Genomic DNA, 18,170 nt, shown 5'->3' on the forward strand with positions numbered 1-18,170 from the left:
GGGTGAGGGAAGCAAGCCACGTTTGTTGATCTTAGCTCTTCAATTAATCAATAAATTCTTTTGGCGCCAGAGACGACGGGAAGAAAGGCAAGAAGTTCTAGTTCACCGGCTGTTTCGTTTTGGTCAAAACCGTGAGATTCGGTTGGTCCGCGACTTGGAGTCCTTAATTCGGCCTGCAACGTAAGCTATTCTGCTTTGGGGAACATGAAACGCGAACCATGCCTTATGGGGCAACAGGGGTAGGACAACCTCTTGCATCTCCAACGTCTCGAGCTTCAGCTTTCAATTAATATTGTACTCTTCTCAACTTCTGTGCGCGTTTCTTTCTTTTTAGTCGTTTCACCGCATGCGATTCGAGCCATTCTATTTGTACACAAGTCTCTCGAGTCCGCTTTTATTCCCGTCTTGAATGCACAGCCTCATGTCGAGGCTTCTTTCAGGGTCGTATCTGACAGGAGGGGGGGGGGGGAGGAATCATGATGATGATGCGCTCACTGATCAGGCCGTGATGATGCTAAATCCAGAAACTTCGCATTAGGTCTAGACTGCATTGAAGTCTAAATAATGCGGTTGAAGGAGCAGTTGTGCAGTCATCGCCTTCGTCATTGGGCTGTGAGATCTGCGTTTCGTCTGTCTTAATGCAGGAGTTATATGTGCAACATGGTTGCTGAGCTGGCAATGCGAGGACAACAAACCACAGATTCGATCGCTTCTTTGCTACCCAGACATAAAGAACTCTCAACCGTTCTCTCCTTGTTGCTATCATTATCGTTCGTCCGTGTTGAAGTAACGAAACGACCCAGCATATCAATGTGTGGGTTGATGCTCATTCCATTTTCCGAGCTCCTGGCCGTGGCAATCATAGCTGATGTCGAAACAGAAGCACGACCCTCATCTGCGGGTTACCCGTTGGCATCAGGCTGGGTTGATTGGCTTCCACCCGTCCATCTAATTCATGCAAATGCTTGCAAGGCCCATGCTAGGGTCCCCATGCGGGATCCTTGTACAGCCTAGGATCCCTCGACCACTTCTCTGGTTACGAGATCTTGAGCGTGTCTCTCGTCTCTTTTGGTCCAACGACTTCCTGGTCTTCTCTCCCCTCTTCTTTCTCTTCTATTCTACGGACCTTCTTTTCATTCGTTATGGTCTGTCGACTGTTGGTTATTCGTTCGTTTCTTACACTCATTTACCCTTCTGTTTAGTCTGTCGTTTCCTTGCTGTATTTGCTATCCTTGAGGCGAGCTGCGCTCATCATCGTAGTCTTTCCACCCTTTTTGACCATACAGCATCATTTTCACCTCAGATGTCACCCAGTGATCAATGCACCTTCACACTTTGACTGTTGACCAACGAGTGTCGTACATGATCGATCTCCCTTGGCTTACATCTTCGAATCGACTTCGCCACATTGTGTGACAGCCTCTGAACAAATCAAACCTCAAACTCCGTCATCTCATAAACCAAATCACATATACGATGGAGGGGCCTCCTTCTACCCGGTCATTTAGACCATGGGTGTGGGAGAAGCCTGGCTCAGTCATGAACTTTGAAAACTTCGAAAGGTAACCAAACAACAGAAGTCATGTCTGACTACGGCATCCAACTAATCCGAGATAGTATCTCAGAAGAGCCTGGCTCCGCGACGACTACACGACCCCCGACTAGTCGGACTCGAGGCTTCACCACTTCCTCAGGGCGGCAGACCGTCAGATGGCCCTTTCACAGCTTCAGCAACTCACGATCTTCCATTCCCAATTACCCTCGCAGACCGTCCAACTCTCGGTCTATCCCGCACAGTTCGGGCTCTTTTCCTCGCCGTGCTGCCGGCAGCATAAGTCGTTCTGTCTCTAGCGTTCTTGGAAGCGACATCATCCCTGACTATGTAGTCAACTTCATGCGCGGCGAGACGCCGGAGACTCTCGCTCGAAGGCACCGCATTCCAGATAGTCCCGAGCCCGGACAGTTTCAACGCCCACAGGAATCTCAACTCGACTTTATTCATTCAGCTTCCAGTACACCCGACAACTCGAGGCCGGGTACTCCGAGGGCTGAACGGGAGAAGATGCTTGTGGAGGAACGACCGCAGCCTACCAGATCTCTTATGACAGGATGGAGAGCTGGTGTTGCAGCCAACATGTTCCTGACTTTCCTGATTCTTGTGGCTTCTGTGGCTTGTCTCGCCCTCGCCTCGGCCCAGGGACATATGTCAACATGGGAATCGTTGTTAATGGAGGGTAGTTCGACTACAGTTGAAGGTATTGCTAGAGGGATCTTGGCAGCCGTGAATGTGTTTGCCATCATTCTCATCGCTGGAGCCAACTACGTCGTTCAAATCCTCAACAGCCCGACTCGTGCTGAGGTAGACAACGCCCACTCAGCCTTTAAGTGGCTCGACATCGGTATCCCTTCTCTACGAAACATGTCACTCATCTCTTCGACCAGGGCAACGCTGTCAGGTATCATGATGACGTTTGCCCTCCTCTCCCAAGTAATGTATGCATCCCAGAATCTGACGACATGTATTGTCACTGACAAATTGAAGATATAATTCCATAATTATTACTACCGAACACGCCGAGAAATCTAAATCATCGCTTAATGTTAACGGACCTCTTCTCGCCGCTATTACGCTAATCAATGTTGTTCTCATACTCACTTATGCCATCGCTGTCGCATTAGCACTCACCAGACAAGTATTCAGCCCACTCGTCACGCTTGGTGATGCTCTGAGCTCGTTCCTCGCCGATCCCGATGTCAGCACTGAGGATTCATGCCTCATCACCAAGGAAGAGATCAAGAAGGGATTATGGGGAGACCGAGAGGGCAAGTACTGGTATGCCAAGACAAGCCGCTGGTTTAATGTTCCCTCATTCAACCGATGGGCTATTTGGTTCATGACATGGATCATGCCTGTGGGGTTGGCAGCTGCGGCTCTGGCACTGGGGGCTGTGAAGGAACCCAAGGAGGCCTTCACTGGGTTTGGCAAGGTGGCAGTGGTATATGAGCTGCCCACGGGAACGTCAAGGTCTGGTCTGGCCGTTGTGGCTGCGTTGCCCCAGCTCCTTTTGGGTCTGCTGTACCTTTCCAGTAACGCGCTGCTCACCTTGCTCTACCTGTCTCACGAGCTCTCGCAGTTTACATCGGACCTGCTTCCTTTGCGCGTGTCTTCAGGACAGCCACTCGGTTCACAGACGACTTCACTATATCTCACCTTGCCTCGGCCCGTATCCTGGATACTCTTCTTTCTTGTTACCGCAATGGCTTTTCTCCTCAGTCAGGGCATTCTTCTCGTGTCTGTGGACGGCAGTAAGGGAACCACAACGGGAATTGGCTTCAGCCCCCTACCGCTACTTATCCTCCTCGCTCTACTTGTGCTACTCGGTCTCGGCATTGCTGGTCTAGCACTCCGGCAGGTGGATCCCCGTGGTTCCGTTGAAGGCGGAGAACCGGCCGGTAACCCACTCGCTTTAGTGGGTGGAACGTGTTCGGCGGTTCTGAGCGGACGATGTCACCGAGTACCGCGAGAGGGCGGCGTTGAAACACTCGAGGTTCGTTGGGGCGTGGTGCGAGAAGGTGTAGGGATGAACGCAGGACATGCGACCTTCTCTGGGAGACCAGTGGGGGACATCATGGTTGGTAGAGCTTACTCCTGAGGAGATGAATTTATACTAGCCGACTGGTTGTTTCGGGGAACACTTGCATTCTTTATAGCGGGTCTGATTATTCTTGGGATGCTGACGGTGTTCTGTGATAAGAGCGCGGTTCATAATGTAGGCACGGATGATATACCTGGCGTCTATTGGGAAAGGGTTTCATGTGAAAAGTTCGAATAGTTGAAGAGTCGAATTTCTGTGGGTAATTTTTGCGCAAGGCTGAGGTAAAACTGCTATGAAGTTGAATACACCAGTTCGACGTGCTCCCATGTGTATTATGGTATTTCAGCCAGTAGAAACGGTCGACTGGGGCGAGAATGAGAAGATAATGCCCAACAAAAGAGGTCAGGTCACACTTGTTGGTCCAGATATCTTATGTTATGAAACGAGTTGCTGGATATGAGTGGATAGAATCAGAGTTGGGACATATGATCGGCAACTAAGATAATCAAAAATGGGTCATGGGCTCACGGTCGAGGTCAAGAACGAACATGAGACGGATCACTCAGAAGAGTCAAAGTCAAAATGAGGAATAAACAAGGCGAATGGTGTCAGCAACAGATGATTCGGACCCTCCCCCACGTTATACACCTCTGTCAATAGTTGATGGCTGGGTTTTTAGAAACAAAGAATTATCGTAGTGACAAGACAAGGGGGGAATGAGTCAGCAAAGAAACAGATTCTTTAAATCCATCTTTCCCTGAATCTAGGTAGAAAGGAACCCCCTTGTTCTCGACCTTGTTGGGTAAATGAAGTAGAAGGTCTAGAAGCTGACTTGGAAGACACAGACTTTGGTTGGTCAGACAGGGGTAATCTCTTTAAGCCACAAGTGGCCAACTAAAATTCAGCCCCATTCATCCCCAGAATCAAGCCAAGGTCATACGATTCACTGCCACATCAGCCCAAAAGTCGGGCGTTTCTGACAATTAGCGAGGTCATGATTGGTCGGTTGTCTCTTTCCCTTCCCGTTCGGGATCTCCTGCCTGCCCAGTCTTCGGTTCGGAAGCAGTTCACTGTTTACCTTGAGTGGCAGGTGCGGGTACTGCACTTTCCCTTTGGTTGATGAAGATGATCCCACAAGGATACAAGCGGAAGAGTTGGAGCATGGCAGGTAGGTCAGGTCCACTCCAGGTACCGACGTGTTGGCTTAAGGAAGGGGCACCTGGGCACCTCATTTGAGGCAACCTGCTAAGGTAAGTACTTAAGCACAAGGTCTGCACTTCTCAGTCTGTCGACCTGTTTTCTTTGACTTTGACTTTACACATAATTCGATATACATACTACCGTACTCATACAATATTCGTCCATATAACTCAACTCTCCTGGGCTTTCTCCTTACGAACAACTCTTCGACCTCGACTACTACTTACACTCTACGACCACAACCATTATCATAATTAGTCTTCGCTTTCAGCCTTAACACCCCAAACATGACTTACACAATGACCGCCCACCTCTGCAAGCAGATCTACGCTTCCTGGCGTCAGACTCGACAACCTTCTCCCGACCTGGCTCCCCCAACACAGACTCCTTCGTCTATGTTTGGTCGTCCCATCTCGCGATCCCCTTCACCCCCTGCTCAGCGATCAGAGCGACGCCCTTCGAACGCTTCAGACTCAGAATGGCACCCCAACAGTCGTCACTGAGGAAATACAAAGGCTTGCCATTTTGCCTTATTTACACATGACTTATGAGACGGGTCGAACTTTTGCATTCAGGACACGGACACAGCATCTGGCGCACATGACTTTGTTATACTGGACGTGATTTGAAGCCTTCGCTAAACTTCCTCTTCCACATTAGGCCCAACCTTCAAGATTCTGGAAGATCCCAGCACCTCTTTTTTGACGCCTCCTGGTACGGAAAATCGAATCCTGCAAAAGTTTCATCAACAAATCTGCCAACAAACTCTCCCTCAGACGAGATGCATCAAAAACAGCCCAGATCTGTGGGGCCAGTATGACACCGTGGGACCACAAGGTGTCAATCACGAAATCTTGTGCCAGAGTTGCATAAGAGATGCACCCCACGTCCGCATGAGAAAACGCCAGAAACCGACATGCGAATCGTCATTTCTTCTGATGGAATACAAAACTCTAAGGCACGATGTAGACGTACAGACTGGACAGAGATCTTTCGGATAGAGGCTTTTCTTTTTTACACTTGTCCTTCAATTGTTCAGTGGTTGAAATCAGCAACCTCTTTTTCACACTACCTAGATACCCAAATGAATCTCTATATTCTGAACCGAATACCATTGCCTATCCCTCGATCTCGAATCTCTAGATTCCTTCGTTCGACCCCTGGCAACCCATGACTCGAAATCGATAACAGTGGCATGACCATCTGCCCACATTGAATACCCCCTGTAATCGGGGTGCGCCGCTGATCCCTTTTTGGCGGGGTGCTCAAAGGATTCGCTGTGGCTGGTAAACTCTATCCTTGAAAAGGTATTTCATCACGTGTCATCACGACATCAAGTTCAAGACTTGATCAAAATTATGTTCAGTATCAGCATAGAAACCATTGACCAAGTATTGATTATCTAATTATCCTTGGGCAAAGCCAGGAGGACATCGCGCATAGCTATACCAGGCATAGATCCCCTACCCCAAGTTCATCTTTAGCCTTCCCCAGATTTTAGCCCGGCTGGTTCTCCAACTCCTTCAGCTGGAGCAAAAAGTGCTTTTCCTCGGATCGGATCGGCTTCTCCCACCGATCTCACGTACTTGGACCTGGTCTATTTCCGAACCGAGCTATTCAACTTTTAGATGTTGACCTGCCCTACTTCATCATGGGTCTATGAAAAGGATGACTGATGACTGACGTATGTAAGTCGGTCCTGTGTTAGGCCTCGATGTAACACCAAGCATTCTGCTGTATCGCTAAATAGTTAAGCATATATGCACTAATATAAACAAAAAAGTGTCTGTGCTAGTGTCCATTTGTATCCGCTTCGCTTTGCTTTTTCGTTTACGTCGTTTCGTTTCTCATGCATCAAGTTATATCCTATCCTGTTTCTCCTTGTCCAATGACCACGAACCGAACATGCGTTCCTTTGTCCTCATACAAATCCCTCGATAACCAGTTCAATGGCCATATCTACACGTCTCCGAAGGCTACCTATCCACCTTCTACGTGCCCTGCTTAATGTTGAATATACCCCCCATCCTCTCCGCGTCCACCGGCGGCTCCTCCGCTTACATCGCTTCCGCGTGCTATGTCGACGTCTCTACATTGCCGACGCAGCCATTGTATCGATGGTGGGCTTGGACGTTAATCTTGATGGCTGCTCTTCCTCTCCACTACCATCTGGAGACTCCTGCAAGGCTACGTTGCCCTGGATTCGCCTCTTGGCAGCTCTCTTGTCCGCTTCCGTGATGTTCTCTGCCTTCTTTCGCATATCAGGAGTCCACTGTGGCTCACTAGGCGTGTGGCCAACAGACATGCCAACTCGGACCTGTACAGCGAATTAGTAGCTGTGCAACTCACCAATGTAACTTACTTACCAGAGTTTCAAGTGCATCCTTGCTATTGTCGACAAGATCATCGTCAAACACCATTCGTCCAGGTTCAAAAAGCAGCAGGATCGTGCTGCCACCAAACTTGAAGTATCCAAGCTCTTCTGCTCGGTGGACTTTATCGCCCTCCTTGCGGGTAATGACAGTGCTGCCTACCATCATTGCACCAACGCAAATAACCATGACGCGACCGTGGTGTTCACTGTCAATTGGCACGAGAACTCTCACGTTCTCTCCGTAAACGTCCAGAGCCGATCGAATAGCCATGGGGTTTACTGTGTAGTACTCGCCCTCGATTGTCTTGGGCTTGCCCATGACACCGTCAACAGGGATGTGGAAGCGATGGTAATCCTGAGGAGCCAGTCGGAAGATGCCTAGAGCTCCGCCCTCAAATCGGGACACATCCTCAGGGTATGCGTCGCCGAGAAGTCTCTTCATGTTAAACTCACGACCCTTGACCCAAATCTTAGTAGCGACTGTGATAGAGTTGAAGACGACGCTTCGACAATCGGCTGGTGAGACGATAATGTGAGGGTTGTCGGGCGCAGAGCAGGGTCGAGCGCCAGGCTTCAGGGCACGGTAGAAGAACTCATTGAAGTTGTTGAACTCATCCAACGGCAACAGAACTTCCGACATGTCGAGACCGTGGAAAGCAATGAACTTTTCAATTTCATCCTTAGATGCAGGATCGTCAAACTTCTTACCCTGCTTGATACTCAGATTTTTGAGTAGTATCCGACGTGAAGCTCAAAAAAGGTTACAAGAAGATCGAATTATGTGCGAAGCAAGCTAGAAAAGATGGTCTCGGCTATTGCTGGGTCGATATTTGAGTCCCTTGTACAGCAGACGAATACCGAGTCTTACATAGACACTCATCTTCTCCTCGTTGATCTGACCCGTGAGACGATCCTGCACAAGGATATTGGCCGAGTTGGCACCCAGCTTATAACCACCGTAAGAGATCTTGGTAATGACTTTCGAGTACCACTTGCGCTGCGCCTGGCTGGCTGTGACAAATCCACCCACTAGCACGCTGTTGACTTGCCTCCAGTCTTGGCTTGCGCATGTCGCAATATGGGTGATGATGTCAGCATCCTTGCGCTTGTTGAGTCGCGGCTGGTGACAGATAGGACATTCTCGGATCTCTACGACGTGCTCTTCAGAACGGTCGTCACTGCTGTCAGACTTGTCGAGGGGATCGCCCTCCTCATCTGCAGGTGTCTTCAAAGTGGGGACATTTGAGATGGGAGTCTGAGTTCCCGACGTCGAGTCGAGTTCTAGAACGCTGGGGGTCTCTGAGCCACCGTTGTTGTGTCCATGACCGGGCACGTGGAGGAGGTTCTTCATCTCGGGTACCAAACCCTTTAGTTTATCTGCAGCAGTGCCTGAGGATCGTCTTCGTCCTTCCAGTTGGTCCTCCAGGCAAATGACGCACTCATCCATCGTAAGCTCCCAATTCTCGTCGTTATCAGCATCACGGTGGGGGAATCGCTTGAAAAAGCCGTCGATGGTATTCTCGGTAAGCGTAGAACCGAGAGACTCGAGCATAGTTGTGAGCTCGATTCTGCTGATGCGACCACTCTCATCGGCATCATATTGCCGAAGCATGGCTCGCCAGAACTGTTGCCGGAGGGCATCATATGGCATGTACTTCGCGCGGAGGTATAGAACAGGGTTGTGTTTCTTCTCCCACTTTTCGGTGTTCTTCATCTTCAGAGGAACGTTATACTCATAAAAGTCGGCATCTCCGCTGTCCTGGTTGGCCGAGTCAGGATCAGAACCAGTATTGGCGAGGACATCCGCCGGTGCCAGCTTGTTAGGATCGGGTGCTGAGGTGGGAGCAGGGGCGGGAGTCGCTGATGCCATGCTCGTGTTGGAAGCGTGCTTGCTCAGTGGAGGACGAATCATCTTGCTGATACTGGAGGAAGAGTTGGATCGTGACATGGCGAGCTTCTTGAATCGCGATCGCGAAGGAAGCGGTTCGGCCTGTGCAGGGGCTTGGAGATCATAGAGTCCGGTTTCGGGGTTTGCTTTGGGGGCTCTCTCGATCAATTGGTGGATTGGAAGATCGCACGAAGCAATGAAATCGTTGCCGGAGTATTTATCGTGGTCGATGACAGTAAAAGCGAAAGAGTATTGCTGCTCGTGACTTTGGATATGAAACAGCATCTTCTCATTATAAACAGGGTTGAGGTCATGACGAATGCGTCGAGTTCGGTATGTCTTCTTGCCGAGGGATGCCACGACGAAAGGGTCCATATCGAAGCTTGTGCGTGTAAGGTTGGATTCGGGAGGCAGGTCTGTGATCTTGATGACCTCAAGGTAGATGATTCCAACAACGTCAGAGCCACTGCTGGCAAAGGCATAAGGGTTGTTGCGTCTCCTCTTCTTCAGTCCTCGAATTCGAAGTCGGCGCTTGCGCTTGGTAGCATCTTGTTCACCTTCATCCTCATCACCCTCGTCGGAGTCGTCTTCGTCGAAATCGTCCTCGTCGTCGTCACTAGGACTATCCTGAGGATTGGGGGCGGATTGTGAACCTGTGGGGGCCAGGTTCGGTGTCATCGAGGGTGTTACGTTTCGAGAGCCAGCGGGGGCGGTTCCTACAAGGGCTTGGAACTTTTCGAGGATTTGCTGTGGTGTCGCTGACGGGTTCGTCGAGTCGAAGAGGGAAAACTGTAACTGGGCCTCACCAGAGACAACACTCGTCTTCTTGCCGGGACGCTTGCTCTTGAGACGATACCAGGTAGGTTCCTGTTCCACCTTGTCGTTGTTGAAGATCTCTTCGAGAGCGAGATCGAATTCGCCCATGTAATCTTTTCCGAAGCGGTCCTTGTCCCAGCAGATGACATCCAGGACCAAGTTCTGGACAGATGTGAGGGGAATTTCCTCGGTGACGTTCCATTCGGGGTTGAGTGTCTTCGGGACATCGTTGGTTACGATTCGAGAGTCGCCGCTAGAAAGAACGAGGTACTGAAGATTAACTGTCAGCATTTGGTTGGGGATATGGTGTCAAGAGAGGGACTTACAGGATCGGATGTGCCGCTTCGATCCTTGGCTGCAAGGTCTTTTCCCTGGCAAGATGTTAGCAGAAGTCTGATGGAATGAATTTACACTCGGGTGTTCTCTCGCTGCATTGCTGCTGCGTCGAGTTGAGCGGGCAGAGAAGCGATGATGGCGGGAGAGACCTGCAGCCAGCCCGTATAAGAGGGCGTGGAGTACATAAGTACCAAGGGACAATCGATACATACCTTTATAATATAAACTCTAAGGGCCAGGCCATTTCCAGCGTCCCTCGAAGGGCTCGTGCTATCATTTTTCGAGCGCATGGGAGGACTGTTGCTGCGGTTGTTTTTGGTTCTTCCGTTGGTGTTGCTGACGGAGTGTATGGTTGTGGAGGAAGAAGAGGAGGATCGAGAGGTCGATTTGAGTCGTGTTGGGATGATGCGCACCATGACGAAGAAAGGGCCTTGGCTTGGCCGGACTGGGGCTCCAACAGCTGGAGCTCCCTGTCACACACAGCACTACAGTCTCAGGAGTTATGGAGGGTGATAGATCGATCGACAGCGGGGGGTGCTGGAGCTGTACAGCAGGTAAGCACCTGGGCTGGAAGGGTGTGGTGCGTCCAGGCGTCCAGGCGTCTCAGGCGCTCAGCTCAGGCGAATTTCCAGGCGATGACACCCACAAAGTGTCCTGCAATAGGTGTCCCAGGGGTGAGGGCCAAGGTTGATTCCGCTTGTAGCTTTGGGGGGTGAAGACCGTCGTGGGATTGGTGGGGATGCTTGGTAGGGCGGGGAACGAACAACCAAAAGTGACGTAGTGAAAATCAGGAACAGATTTGCCCTATTTCAACCTGTTGTCTTGAGTATCCCTCTCAAGTTAATCTGTTGATGTTGTAAGAATTTTAAGAGTGTTGTCGCCCGTTTCAGCTCGAAATGACTTTAGGGTTGGAGCTTATTATCGCCGTTTTATCGTTTAGGATATGTACGGTCTGCTCGCTTCCACAGATTCAGCTCAGCTCAGCTCAGCTCTCAAGTAGAAAATGGTTGGTAGCATGAATGAAACCCGTTCTCGACCCCCCCTTTTTTTTAATGGTGTTATAAGTCGTCGTGTCGGCTCGTGGCTTAGATTGGCTGCTTCATTCGATATACGCCGTGACCATTCCCGCTGTATTTTTTTTTTCTTTCCTCTCCTTTCTTTTCTTTTCGCTCTACTGCTCTTCAATGATTGCTCAGCTCGTACTCCAGCTTCGTTCTCTGACGACTGCCCAGGCCAAGCCACGGCCAAGCCCCGGTATCAAGTGTCAGCGCCGTCTGAGCCGTGAATGTGGGACAAGGAACGCGAGAAGATCCGTCTGTGATCGGTCGGTGGAGTACTTTGATGAAAGTATATTGGTTGATGGTGGGAGAGACAGAAGTGAGTTTGTTGATGGTCGAGCGTAGAGGCACGTGAGGCAGAATATAAAGAGAAGTAACAAGGGGAGAAATGATTCAAATTAGATCCAGCTCGGTAATAAAAGAGACGAGACGAGACGAGAAGTTGAATTAAACAAGATGAGGTACGAGAACTCGGGAGGGATCTTGATACTAAATCAAGTATCATCCATGGAGAAAACAATTGGGCTTCCCCTGGTTGGCTTGTTTTTTTTCTTCTTCTTCTAATCTCGTCTTGTGTCTCGCACAACAGGTAGAACTCAGGAGAAAGAAGAACGAGAAAAGAAACAAAACAGAAAAGGCCGAAAAGGGGAAATGACCCTTGTTTTAATGCTATACAGTCGAGAATAAGCTCACTCCTTGTGTTTATTCTGCTCAGGGCAGCTTTCCTTCACAATGTCTACCTACCTCCACTAGGACCTCCAAATAAGTCAGGCCTGTGTGTCCCTTAGCCTCTAGACTCCAGATTCCAGGACTAGGCTACTCGAGCCATCCATGAATAGTGTTGGGGCGCCTTTTTTGCCGTGCCGATTCCGTGACTGGGGGACACGTATTCGACCATCTCTCGACCTAGTTGACTAAATGAATAAACCCGAGTTTGATTGAGCTAATAAAAGGTACCTTTCCTTGAGTTGTCTCGTCTCGTGTTTTTGGCTGAAGCGAAACAGAAGAAAATGCCTCTCATTGTTGATTTTAACCTGGCAGAAGGCTACTGTATCTTACTTTGCCTCATCCGCTATTGTTTAGCCTCTTTTTCAGAGCTTCGTAAGTACATACGAGAGAGTTCTACTGGTCAGGGTAGTCTACCTCGCCCCAAGGTTACATATGCCCTCGTGTTAAATTCCTTCCATGACATGCATCCAAATCCCCTCGACTCGGTTCCTTTCAGAATAGGCAACTCGGTCTCGACTCTTGGCTCCAGTATTAATGGTGCCGATTGTCCGTGAACCTGCCAGATCCGAGTGATCATGGCTTGGCCTTGATACACTATCATGAGAGGCTCCCAATGTTTGAATTGTCGATCAAGATTAATATGAGGTACTTTAACAACTCTGCCACCGACAAGAGGCATACAGTAGGTTCACAGCATAACTAAGTCTGGGCTCTGGCTTATTATGTATGTCGGAGGCTAAACCAACAACGGAACATCCACCAATTTATTTCCATCACCGCTCAGATACGGACAATTAATCTCTCTTGTTCCTCCGTCACCGCTTCTTTTCTTCTGTTGGTCGTATTCTATTTCTTTGCATGTGATCAAGACCATCAATCCTGCGTAGTAATCAATCATACTCCCCTCTTGGCCTCTGCCCTAAGACCGAAATACCCTTCTCGATTTGGTCATATTCTTCGAGCTCTGTGAGATACATTATAATAAAGGCGTCCCTCTAAATGCCTGATAGGCATGTATATCAATTTCCCAACCTAAGGTAACTTGAACCTCCAGTCAGCACTCAACATTCAATTCCTTTTAGCAATAAGCAGCACAAGTCATCCCGACGTCACTGGAATGGTTCAAGCCCGCACTCATTTAACAAACTCCAGACCCTTGTCTCTATTCTAATTGTCCCCCAGGGCTGAGATCCTGAGACAACGCCACAAGCCACCAAACCCCTCTCCTCATCCGCCCTCAGTTCAATGTCACGTCCAGCTCCCATCTTCCACTGCTAGGATCAGTTCTATCAAAATGCGTCGATATCTCTCATGACGTCGGGACTATTTTTCTGAAATGGTTCTAAGCCATTCCGTCTCCAGTTGGGTCAGCTGTGGTCTCCGAAGCTTCCGAACGCCTCAGTTGAAGCTCTCACCACCTGACGTTTCGCATTGGTATCTGCAAACTGGATCATGGTCTCAGTTGATCACCCTACTAAGACTAACTCAACACTTTCCCGCCATTCATATGTTACCTATGAGGTTGTGGACATGCATGTGAAAGGTTCAGCAGATAAAAGGCATCATTTCCTTCTGCAACGCTACGCTATGATCCCTTCAACCAAGGCATGTATCCTTCACTCCATGCCATCCAACGTGTGCCCCAAATCCACATCTCTTTTGACCGCCCAACTCCTACCTATGCATTTCTCATATCACATCAATGCGGTCAACTCAATACAAATATATAAATAAGAGAAGGAACAAATAGGACAGGGTCCTTCATGAACGCCACTCTCAAACAGCTGGGCACGACCTCGCAGATGCCCCCCTTTCTAGTTGTTTTAAAACGTTCACGGCATCTGCAAAAAGAATGTTTCCTCCGCCCAGACAATCGTTTTCCAACGCCTCCTTCACAAGACTTACAACCTTTTGAGCCCCATTGCGGTGATTCTGAGCTTGCAACTCGGATGGCTCCAGATCCGCAACTGTCAATATCCACTGCTTTGCGGCTTTTGGCAAAATTTTGGTATTGTCCTTGTCCTGTTTATCCTCAATACCAAAGGCCCAACAGATCAACGAGCAAACGTAAACACCCCAGTAGTCCGAAATATCTGTCCAATGTATTGTTTGTTGCTGGTTGGATTTTCCTTCTCTGTCTTCTCCCTGATCGGATGAAGCTTTGAGGTTAAGGAAGATGTTCAAAGCACGGGCAGCAAAAACAGTGGCGATTGCAGCTGTGCTAGATTTACACCATTCGCCCAGTAATCTCTGGTGTTCCACAAAGATATTAAAGTCCGTCACCTTCTTGTTGAAGACCCAGCTCTGCCCAGATACTGATAATAGGTAGTAAAGAGGTGTGTACTGAAGAGCCAGGTAGGAACTAGCAACTGCCGAGTCAGGAAATGCTCTTAACATAAGCATTCTCTCCGACTCAAAGTTCAGTGCACCCTCCATCAGGCCAACGTGTGCTGAGTTCTGACGACGCGAAATGAATAATGAGCATGCTGCAAGCAAGATTGCCGCGTCAAAGGCAGGCAGAGATGCTACATCAGTGGCAGAGAGCATCCTCATGTTGATGCTTGAGATGGTTTTCGGGTCCTTTCTTGTCCGTAGTCTTGTCCATGTTTGAGGATCATGTGCTTCCCAGGATTTTGTTGTTGTTGCTGTAAGTGGAATAGGAAGAGTGTCTGGAGCAGTGTAGTCCAGGCCAATGGCGGAAACATACGGCCGTTGATGATACCGTGAACTGTGGACATCCAGGAGGAAGCAGGCAGCCAGCAGTCGTCGTTGAGTTTCTGCAGCAACCCAGATCTTCCAAGCCGACTGACCTCGGGGCGAAGAGCGAGAAGAAGATTCATGGTGATGATTAAAAACCTATCGGGAGTTAAGCCAGGTATTCGAGGGGGGTATGAGGTCGAAAAGAAAGACATGATGTTCAGAGGTTTTCCAATAGAAGAGAAAGATAAAGAATAGAAGAAGGAAAAAAGAAGAAGAAGAAGAAGAAGAAGAAGAATACGGAAGAAAGAAAGAAAGAAAGGAATAATCAAGAGAAATCACGCGGACTAACCCTGTGGTAAAGTGCAGTGAACCGAGCAGAGGGCTGATGTGAGTGTGGCTTTCTACCACGAAACCGAGCATAATACTCGCAAAGTGCAATAGTTTGCTGTACTGGCATTGACCACTTTTCAGCTTGTGTAAACTAAGTGTATCAGCACCGGTCGATTGTCGACTGCTCCTTTGGCGAGCTCCTGTTCTCTCAACTCACCACTTTTGACTTTTGCCAGGCGTGTGCATGAAGCTGAGCTCCCTTCATGCGGTCGTCTGCGTTAGGGATGTATTGTGTCGCCAGAGCAGCCATGGCGCATTGGAGGACCTGTACATGCTCTGTCTCCTCCTCGGGTACATCCTCATAAGTGTGCTTATGGATGATGGGGTTCTTGGGGTGGACATGCTCCCAATAGGTTTCTAAGTATGTCGGAATTGAGTCTCTCGTCGCTGCAGGGAGAGATATGGGCATCAGATCAGGAGTACTCAATAAGCTGCCATCTGAAGGCCCAGAGCTACATGCCCCCAATCCGAAAGCTCCATCTGATGTTGGTAGCGAGGAGACAGCTAATAAAGTCTCAGATTGAGCGACAGCTAATGAAGGGGACATGCTACGAACTGCAGGAATAGGAATCTGATTGGTAGTGCTGAAAGAAGGGCCTTCGGAGTATCCAGGTAATGCAAGATCCATATCACCAAAGACAGACGGATATGCTTGTGGTGGAGTATCGGTATATGAATACGAGCCAGGGTATGTGTTGCTGTCCAGACTGGCAGTGATGTCATTTGCAGTCGTTGGGTAAGCTGGAGTCGCGGTCATCCAAGACCCGTTCGTTGTTGGCACGGAGAATTGTGAGCGCCTTGTGTTATCTGGGGGAGTCGAGAATGTACTTGTAGGAGCTGATGAAGACATTGAGCTTTCAGGCCAGCCTAGATCCGGGGGTGCTTCCTCAGGGATGGATGATATTATGGACATGCCGGACATGTTTCTTGGTTCCGAATAGCTTGCTACAAAACTGTCGTTCGTTGGTAGTGTATGGAGCACATAGTTGTTTGGCCCGATGGGGTAGTTATCTGAGGAATTGTTCACGGTTGGCGGCGGATTGTAGGCCCTGATGAGGAGCAGATGTCGATGCCACTGATGGCCATGAAACAGCCATATTCGAGCTGCTGTTTGCGGTTACTGCTCGAGGGTGTCTATAGACTTCAGGCATTTTGAGTCCTAGTTCTGGCGCAGAGTCTGCAGGGGGCAAGCTAGGTGTTTTCGGGCTACCTTGACGGCTATGTTTCGGGTCTCTAACATCTTGACCATCTTGCTCACTACTCTTGTTAGCCTCGAAGCCCTCCAGGTGTCACTATTCCAACGTACTGTCTTTGAACATGACGGTCGAGGAGGTCCTTGCGATGGAAAGTCTTATTACAGTTTTCGACCGGGCAGAATAAATCAGGAGCTGAGTGACTGAGCTGATGACGTCTGTATCCCATTGTTAGAAACACCTCTTAGCTTTGCGGAAGATCACAAACCTCAAGTGCTCTGCTCTAGAGAAGGTCTGGGAAAGTTAGATGTGAAGATCGTAGAGAGAGAAGAAATATACCTTGGGGCACTGGTTGCATGTGTGAACCGGAACACCTTTCTTGGCCTTGCTTATCTTTCTGGTTATAGGAGTCAACTTGACGTGTGCCTCTCCAGTGGCTGCTCCAGTGGTGAAGGGCCTCATGGGAGTGTGCGATGATGGGCCAGGCTGGTAGGAGAACTCGTTGGAGTCAACACTTGCGTTGCTACGGCGTCGGCTAGTCATGTTGATATTGGGCTTTGGTGATGATGTGTGATCATCGAGAGAAGATTTCATGGATGAAACAGGAATATCAGACCTGTTGTTATGGGAGGAAGAGGGTGGTGGATGTTTTAATGTAGTAGCATGGCTGTGGGTAGAGGGTGGCCTTGAAGTCAATCCGACGGAACGGGTTCCGGGACTTGAATCGACGTGTTCGTCGTCGGTATTCATGATATTCTTGAGACTAGCCATGGCCCAGAGTTGATAACAGAAGCACAAATCAAAAGAGGCAGTGAGTCCGGAGAATTATAGATGGACAAGCCAAACTTAGGAAGACACAGCCCCCAGGGAGGCGTATGAACAAGTCCCGGCAGATGGGACGTTTTAGGCTCATGTAAAGAAGGTGGGCGATGAGGGTATAGAACAGCAAGTGGGAGTAATAGTGGGGGAGTTGGTGTAGAATTCGAGCAAGATCACAGACGGGAAGAGGTACAGACGGCTAAGGCTGGCGAACAGAGCGAGCCCAGTGTTTAGCAGGGATGCGGATGTGAATATGGGGCTCAGTGCAAGTGAGATATTTACTCTTGGTACAAAGATAGGAACCAGGAGAGGCATTGCTGGGTTAGACCTGGGCAGGATTATTTGAGAGAGTGTTAGAACATGGATGCAAGGGGATGTCGATGTGATTGACCCAAGGTTGAAGACAACCCTGCGAGCTGAGTATGGGGCGCAGGACAGGGGAGTTGATGCATGGATTGAAACATGGATATGGACAAGATTAGATGCTTTGAAGGAGGTGAGGTGGAGGGGAAACAAGAGATGCACCTGATGCAAGGCACTTGTCTGCCTCTTGATTACTGTACGTAGTGTTTAAAGCGTCCTCGACACCAAAAGGTTGCGACATGGGGAGTCCATCCCATTGTTTGGTTTGGTTTGTCCATGTGCCACCCTCTCACATCGACCCTTGTCGCATGCTTGCCGCTCCCTGTTCGTCGAGAATGCGACAAGTGGCGGGACGGGGCCGCAAGCGCCATCTAAGCCTTCAAGGAACGGTACCTGATCGAGCAACTAGCGCCCAGGTGTGGTACCGTATCAAAAAGACACTATTCACCCCCGACCGATCCGATGGCTTGCGGGTGGTAGCTCGCGCTTAGACGTAGTTGGCGCAGACCTATCCAATGCTTTTTGAAGAGAGACAGAATGGCGGCGATGATCAGTAAGAATGGTTGTATTGAGAAAAGGGAAAATGTTGCACATGAAGAATCCAAAAATACCAGCACGGAATAGCAGCACAGAGGCGTAGAAATTCGAACTGGTGCTAGGGGATGCTCGGGCACTAGGGTTAAAATTGATTTTGGAGCTCCAGTTTCA

General features: G+C 49.3%; 5 protein-coding genes across 5 annotated transcripts; 2 read left to right on the plus strand and 3 right to left on the minus strand.

Annotated features, from left to right (window-relative positions):
* Positions 1–272: 272 nt before the first annotated feature.
* Positions 273–4,344, plus strand: FOXG_05401 (uncharacterized protein). The gene is made up of 3 exons (XM_018383679.1): positions 273–1,562; positions 1,618–2,493; positions 2,543–4,344. Exons 1-3 carry the CDS (start codon positions 1,477–1,479, stop codon positions 3,651–3,653), a joined length of 2,073 nt encoding a protein of 690 aa, XP_018240658.1. The 5' UTR covers positions 273–1,476; the 3' UTR covers positions 3,654–4,344.
* A 739-nt stretch (positions 4,345–5,083) lies between these two features.
* FOXG_05402 (uncharacterized protein) lies at positions 5,084–5,299 on the plus strand (the record flags this gene model as incomplete). Its single annotated transcript, XM_018383680.1, has 1 exon — positions 5,084–5,299. One exon carries the CDS (start codon positions 5,084–5,086, stop codon positions 5,297–5,299), a length of 216 nt encoding a protein of 71 aa, XP_018240659.1.
* A 1,367-nt stretch (positions 5,300–6,666) lies between these two features.
* On the minus strand, positions 6,667–10,626 carry FOXG_19053 (phosphatidylserine decarboxylase; the record flags this gene model as incomplete). The annotated part of the gene is made up of 5 exons (XM_018399230.1): positions 6,667–7,113; positions 7,163–7,920; positions 8,023–10,144; positions 10,201–10,245; positions 10,423–10,626. 5 exons carry the CDS (start codon positions 10,624–10,626, stop codon positions 6,886–6,888), a joined length of 3,357 nt encoding a protein of 1,118 aa, XP_018240660.1. The 3' UTR covers positions 6,667–6,885.
* Positions 10,627–10,702: 76 nt separating this feature from the next.
* Positions 10,703–13,282, minus strand: FOXG_19054 (uncharacterized protein). The gene is made up of 2 exons (XM_018399231.1): positions 12,226–13,282; positions 10,703–12,174 (listed from the first exon to the last, which is right to left on the minus strand). Exon 2 carries the CDS (start codon positions 11,771–11,773, stop codon positions 11,468–11,470), a length of 306 nt encoding a protein of 101 aa, XP_018240661.1. The 5' UTR covers positions 11,774–12,174; positions 12,226–13,282; the 3' UTR covers positions 10,703–11,467.
* Positions 13,283–13,466: 184 nt separating this feature from the next.
* On the minus strand, positions 13,467–17,956 carry FOXG_05405 (uncharacterized protein). Its single transcript, XM_018383681.1, is given in 7 exon segments — positions 13,467–14,853; positions 15,047–15,178; positions 15,245–16,098; positions 16,115–16,344; positions 16,394–16,498; positions 16,549–16,574; positions 16,620–17,956. The coding sequence occupies 7 exon segments, from the start codon at positions 17,049–17,051 to the stop codon at positions 13,774–13,776; spliced, it is 2,859 nt and encodes a 952-aa protein (XP_018240662.1). The 5' UTR covers positions 17,052–17,956; the 3' UTR covers positions 13,467–13,773.
* Positions 17,957–18,170: the final 214 nt, after the last annotated feature.

Source organism: Fusarium oxysporum, chromosome 7 (genome assembly GCF_000149955.1).
Source record: "Fusarium oxysporum f. sp. lycopersici 4287 chromosome 7, whole genome shotgun sequence".
Classification (NCBI taxonomy): Eukaryota; Fungi; Ascomycota; class Sordariomycetes; order Hypocreales; family Nectriaceae; genus Fusarium; species Fusarium oxysporum.

Bases quoted from the DNA above. Each gene is read 5' to 3' on its own strand.
- FOXG_05401 (XM_018383679.1), top strand. From the start codon at position 1,477: ATGGAGGGGCCTCCTTCTACCCGGTCATTTAGACCATGGGTGTGGGAG. The intron at 1,563-1,617 runs GTAACCAAACAA...AATCCGAGATAG, and splicing joins AACTTTGAAAACTTCGAAAG to TATCTCAGAAGAGCCTGGCT. The intron at 2,494-2,542 runs GTATGCATCCCA...GACAAATTGAAG, and splicing joins GCCCTCCTCTCCCAAGTAAT to ATATAATTCCATAATTATTA.
- FOXG_19054 (XM_018399231.1), bottom strand. From the start codon at position 11,773: ATGATACTTGATTTAGTATCAAGATCCCTCCCGAGTTCTCGTACCTCA.
- FOXG_05405 (XM_018383681.1), bottom strand. From the start codon at position 17,051: ATGGCTAGTCTCAAGAATATCATGAATACCGACGACGAACACGTCGAT. The intron at 16,345-16,393 runs GTACGTTGGAAT...TAACAAGAGTAG, and splicing joins GACCGTCATGTTCAAAGACA to TGAGCAAGATGGTCAAGATG. The intron at 14,854-15,046 runs GTTAGTCCGCGT...AACTCCCGATAG, and splicing joins TCACTGCACTTTACCACAGG to GTTTTTAATCATCACCATGA.